We start from the raw sequence: 6,495 nt of genomic DNA on the forward strand, positions 1-6,495 counted from the left end.
AACTACCGATGCATGTAAGCTCACTTCAAAAGTACTTTGCGATATCGAAGTCTCATTCTACCTTTCATTATTTTCCTCTTTTAGACAGCAGTTTCAGGAGAGGTCCACGCACCCTCCAAACTAACCTTGTTATTAGGGAAAGATCCGTTAATAAAAGGAAGCGTTACAAACCAGTCCTATCTTCCACCAATGGTACGAAGAAATTCTCGCGCGCCTTTTCTCTTTAAAATTTGTCGCGTAGCTTATAGCAAGGAGGTGAGACGTTTACAGATTCAAGATGGCGAGTTTGTCGGCAAATCCTTTCGGAATCGGGGTGAGCCCGCTCTGGTCCATTCAGTCGTATCAGACGAGGAAGCAGCGTTGCATTTAGAAATGGAAGAAAGTTCAAGTTCAGGTATTATTCTTGTTTGGTTAATTTAAGAATTTCTGGATTTCGATGTAGTTTTCTTATTAGACTGGAAAGAAATCGTGAAATTGATAAACATGTGGAGGATCTTGGGAAGAATCCCGCGGGGGGGGGGGGGGGGGAGAAGAGGGGTTCAAGAGTGAGTCGCAGTTTACATGAGAGGTCCATGAGACACTTACGTCAGTTACGAAATGATCTACTCCATCCGACTGAGATCTGGGCAACAAAGTATCAGCCAGTGCGGGTAAGAGGACTAAACCCATGAGGGTGTTGTTTAAGCAGACTACAAGAATGAAAGATGGTGATATGATGGACATGAACCAGAGTGAATTCTCGAGTGTTTAATGTCTTAAGTATCTCTATAGGTCAAACGAGCAGAACATACGTCAATTTCTCTAAGGTCCTTCTTAGTATTTAATTTTCACAAATTCAGGTGGGATTTTCCTGACAGAGAAAGATAATGAAAAAGTAGAAGATATCAGAAAACTTCTGATCACTGCAGAGAATGGTACTCAGCTGAAAACACAGATACTTAGGTATTTGAATTGGGTAAGTTTTGACAACGCCGTACATTCCATTATTAAATCTTAAAATAACATTTTATACTATCCGCGTCATACTATCCGAGTCGATAAAATTAACTTGATAAGACTTTCAACTCTTCCACGCAACTGACGCAGGGTCTTGCAGATGATAGTGGCAACTGTGACACAAAATTACAGGTTCAGAATGGCCGAGTCTATCTGGATTTTCCTGATAACAAATACCTTATCACTTCGACGCCAACAAATTTTATCGTTGATGATGATTTTTCCAAGTGTGGATAATTTAACGTGTCTTAACTGTGAAGGTCTCCCTCTAAGAAAAATTGCCGATTTTCGGAGGGGGAAGAGGAGGGGAGGGGAGGGGAGGGGAGTACCTGACGATGACTGAAACGGAATAAGCTGCCGTCTTAGCAACTTGCTTCTACTGCAGACTCCTAGTTTACAATGTCTTTCATTAGTTTGAACAGATTTTGACAAGTGGCTCAAGGCAGTTACAACTCGACAAACCACTAACGAAGGATGATTGCGACTTTCTTCAAAAACTTGGAATTCGAGCCAGGCCAAAGCAGTTGTTCCTGAGATTAGCTTCAGTGCAGAGAGACGTGATCCATGAATATGGCTGCCTGTTCAAATTGATTAGCGGTAAGATAAAATTGATATCATTCTTTAAAGCGAGAATTTTATCACAGGGAAAATAGCTTTTAAGTAGGATGTAATCTAACGTAAATTAATGATTGAATGTAAAAGAATCATACATTTTTTTGCTTCACTTTGTGATTGGTTCTGAAAACTCGCACCACGCCCTCAACATGTCATAGACGCGCATAAGCAAAGTTCAGGGAAAACCCTTGCGATTTGCTTAAAGCTGACTAGATATCAAGGAAAGTTGGGCCTGTGTGATTCTGGACTTCAGCATTTCAATTATGGTCCATAAGAATTTTTGTAAACAGAGACAGACTTTTCCGTGCACGCTACAGAAAACAGTATGCCTGGGAAATAGCTGGTGTAGTTTTTAAAACTGAACAAAATAGTTAAGTATATAGTTCTACGTTAAATTAAGTATTGTATTTTACCGAGGGCTACTCGAGAGTTACTTACATATTTATGTGATCGTTCTCATATTTTTATCCCCACAGAAGCATCGAAAGAAAACTGGGAAGAACTTCTTCAAAGCATAATGGATTCAGGGAAAGGCGAGGAGAAGAATGGAGATATGACAGCAGCAAAATAATTACTCTAAGATCAATGATGCATACTTCCTTTCTAACCTTTAACTGAAAGAAATAAATAAACGCCTCATTAGGGCCGATTCAAATTAACTCACCGACCAATATCACATTTAGTAGCAACAGAATATAATGCCTGTCTTGTGTGACGACTGTCATTTTCAGTTTTAAGTCATAGAATATTTACTCCAAAACGTCCCAGAAAGAGAAACCTTAGGTTCAGTTCATTATCGCTTTAAAATCATGAAACTGAATATTAGAGGTACTTTACCCTGTATCGTGTCAGCAAGACAAACATGTCGCGAGAATAAGGTATCAAACAAAAGACATGTTTTGAGAAGATTTCATAACATAGTGGGTAGGGCAGTGTATACTGCACTACCCACGAAAGCGGCAAATATCAGATTAAAATCTTTGAATGCCTTTGCAATGTGGAGCATCTAGAAGGATGGCGTTTTTCTCGACTTTTTCTGCAATTCAAAGAAGCATAACATATTCAAAATTGGAGTTTTATTGCGTTCTGAGTCATAACATCCAAATGTAAGAATTTTTTTGGAAACTACTTTTCAATTTCATTAATTGAGCCAAAAAAAATTTAAACTACCTCTTTCTCATTGAATTCTTCATATTCCCCGCAAATTTTTTTGGCGTCTGTTTGGTGTTGGAGGAATGTGCAATGACGAGTTTGGTTATTTGTCGATGCTTTTCTAACCCTGTTAATTTTCTAATGTTTTATTCCCTTAGCAGAATGTCGTGTGACATACCAAGAAGAACCCATTTAATTCATTATTGACAGTCGTCACCAATCTAAGGTAACATAAAGGCGCACGCGCAGTTACATATTTGTTAGAAGTTAGATGTACGTGCAGTAGTGATTAGTATTTACCTTTCAAGTGAATCGTGTAGTGCATTTCACGCGCGCTGATTGGCACGCCGATAGGATAGTTCTGAGGTGAATGACAAGTACTATCCACTTCAGTAAGGGTGAAAGTGGTGGATATTTATCTCGCTGTTTCGCGGCTCGGTTAATGTCCACCGCTATTCAACTCCACTTAAGAGAATAATTATTAATTGTCGGTCATGATTACTTTACATTAAGCCCTCTGTCTGAAAATAAAATGGCTATGAAAACTAAAAAGTAGGAAATAAACCTGTACATTAAGTGTGTGAGAAAATTTTAAAGCTATAAAGATAATAAGTTTATCTTAAAATATCCCAAAGCTTTTTTTTTTTTTCACAACGTCAATGGCATACACGTTAACAGCTGGAATTGTGGATAGTGGTAAGCAGTGTACACTGCATTACCCACGAAAGCGGGAAATGTTAGATTAAAATCTTTGAATGCCTTCGCAATGTAATGCATCGAGAAGGATGGCGTTTTCTTGTTTTTTGCTGCTATTCAGAGAAGTATAAAGTACTGAAAATAGGAGTTTTATTTGAGTTCTAAGTCATAATGTCCAAATGACCTCTGGTGTGTTCTCGCGGATTCGGTGCATTCAACAAAAAACGGAACTGTTTCTTGTGTAAAAGTCACGTTCTTTTCACAACCATCGTGATAAATGTGACACTTGACCAAAACCATTATCTTCTAAAAGGTGATCAAATGTCTGATCAACTAAGACACACTTACCTACTAAGCATTTGTTAATGGGTAACGTAATAATTTTTTTGGGAAACTAATTTTCAATTTCATTAATTGAGCAAAAATAAAAGGTTTAAACCACTTCTATCTCATTGAATTCTTCATATTCCCGACAATATTTTTCTGGCGTCTGTTTGGCGTGGGGGAAATATTCAATGGCGATTTTGGTTATTTCTCGATGCTTACCTAACCCTGTTTATTTTCTAATGTTTTATTACCTTGGCAGAATGTCGAGTGACATACCAAGAAAAACCAACTTAATTCATAATTGACAGTCGTCACCAATCTACTTAAAAAGAAAACAATACTTAGAATATAACAACATCCGGCTGGCTATGCAGGTAATATATATTTTGTTCATTAATTCTACTATTTGAGCCAATAGCTCTGTGACACTTTACCACCTTGTAATATTTTTTACTTCCGATCTATATATTACTATGAACAAATCAATTTTAGTTACAACTCCCTAAAAGAAACGACCAGCCTATAGAGCGGCAGTAAGAAAAATAGGTCCGCAATGCGTACATGTGTGGCTTACGAAATTGAGCTGCTTTTCAGTGTCTGGTGTCTCATTGGGTTTCTATCAGAAGAGCTAATATCTGATTACCATTAGATAGTTTTCAATATTGATCCTGTTCATGAACAACACAAGATAACTAGCATACAAAAGTCCTGAAATGTCCATTCTGAAAATGAGAGTTATTGGCCAAACTTTGTCATGGAGGTCTCATTTTGACAACAAAGGTTGCACATGTAACCCGAGGATTTAAGGAACTGAAAAAACATCAGCATAATCTCCCATAGTGGTCTGATAGATTCAGTCATGATTATGTTTACGTAACGAAGTGGAATTGACATCTGAAGTTTGTGGGTTGATTGTCTTTTCCAAGGCAAGTGATGTGAAATGAACTCTAGGGAAGAATTTCATATGAAAATTTTTGACATTTTGTGTACCAGTACACAAGGACAAAAATTTGGAGAAGGGCAGGGACATTCGGGAAATGATGTAATCTACACTAGAAGCCATTGGGAGCTTGATTTGGTTTGAATGTATGACTAATTTTGGACAATACATACATTTAAAGTAACACAATGCTGAGTGAAGGTTTCTTTTGTCCATTAGGGCATAAAGTTCAACTTTCAGTTGGTTGAGAGAAAAAAGTTTACTATAATTATTGTATTTAGGTTTTGTGGGACTGTATTTTCAATAGAGAACACAGAAAAATTTAGTTCAGGTAGGTAGATATGAGGTTGCAAATGGAAGAGTCTAGGGAAAAAAGACAGGTGCATTACAAGATCAGAGCACAAGCAATACTTTAATGAATCATATGTTGAGTTAAGTACTCTGAAGTAACATTACATTAACGTTGCTAATAATTTTCAACCCAATAAGATTTAAAATTTGACCTGGAGGTTTTATTTAACAGAAAGTTCAATGGAGATAGAGTGTCACCATAATAGATTTCAGGAACAGTAATCAGAGACATAACTTAAACACAGCAGAGTTCAATGTACAGGCAAGTTCATGATGGTATCATATGATTTAAACTACCAGAAGCTTTCAAGTTTTCTTATTATTGAAATTGTAATTTCATGCCAGTGAGTCTACCAAATTCAAGTTATGTGGAGAAATGAATGGGTGAACTTGACATCATCATGCAAATGGTGGACTTCACATCATCATGCAAAGTGCTAATCTACTATACAAAAAGGTCCAGAACAAACATGGTAAGCAACTGAATTTCATGTATCACTTTGTGTTAGAGCACACAAGAAGACTTGTGAGACCTACTTCTCTCTCACTTGCCAGAACAAGACTGAACTTCTGATACCAATCAAAATTCAGAATGACCGTGACAGTTCGGAACTGATCTGTTAAGACTGTGCTTTTAAGGGGTCTACAGATGTGATTAGAACCCTGGGTCTCCGAGGACACCTAATGGTTATCTAATCCACATCAAGTAGCTCCAACCTTTATCTATAAACGTGACAAATGTCAGTTCCATTGAACTGTCTTCATAAAAACTCAACAAATTCTAAGCTAAGTTAATTAAAGTGTACTTTGGTATTCTAAATAAGCAGAAGTAAATTTTTCACAAACAACAAATGTTGAGCTCATAGCGTGTGTGCAGTTTGCTCAGCACCTGTAAACTTTTCAATTATTAATTATTAATTATCAATTATTAATTATTATTATTATTAATTATTCATAATGTATGCATGAAAGATACACATTTACAGAAAATCAACAAACTAATGGCAGATAAATTTGACAGTATTGACTAAATCAAGTGTGTGCCATCAAAATTTGTCCTTCAGCTGATTCTTACTCAGGAATGCAACTTTTTAGTGTTTATCAATATACATAAAAGTATCCAAGCTTTTGTTTATTTTTGTCAGCTTCTGCATGTATCAATCAGAACCTACTTTGTGTAAATCTGATTGGTTTCTAATGTAATCTATTGTTGCTGAGCCTAGTTTATATTATTTTGTACATGAGTTATTACTTTTTCACTAATGATAAATGAAAAAGGCACCTAGCTATTTTCAGCCAATCAAAAAAATGTAATTTTATGAAGTATGAAGAGAATCTAGAAGACTGCCAAGCTTGAAGGAAGTCATGAGATGCTAAGGTTTGAATAATTCTGGCCATAACTCGGAAAACATAACACT

General features: G+C 36.5%; 1 protein-coding gene across 1 annotated transcript in view; it reads left to right on the forward strand.

Annotated features, from left to right (window-relative positions):
- The window catches only part of LOC136282696 (uncharacterized), a 28,137-nt gene extending 25,848 nt beyond the window's left edge, over positions 1 to 2,289 (forward strand). Inside the window, exons 4-7 of the mRNA XM_066170405.1 lie at positions 85 to 394; positions 840 to 955; positions 1,410 to 1,593; positions 2,088 to 2,289. Coding sequence (XP_066026502.1) covers positions 85 to 394; positions 840 to 955; positions 1,410 to 1,593; positions 2,088 to 2,182 — 705 coding nt within the window. The 3' untranslated portion in view covers positions 2,183 to 2,289. The remainder of the gene's footprint in view (positions 1 to 84; positions 395 to 839; positions 956 to 1,409; positions 1,594 to 2,087) is intronic.
- The last annotated feature ends 4,206 nt before the right edge of the window (positions 2,290 to 6,495 follow it).

The sequence above is a fragment of the Pocillopora verrucosa genome, chromosome 7 (genome assembly GCF_036669915.1).
Source record: "Pocillopora verrucosa isolate sample1 chromosome 7, ASM3666991v2, whole genome shotgun sequence".
NCBI classification, from domain to species: domain Eukaryota; kingdom Metazoa; phylum Cnidaria; class Anthozoa; order Scleractinia; family Pocilloporidae; genus Pocillopora; species Pocillopora verrucosa.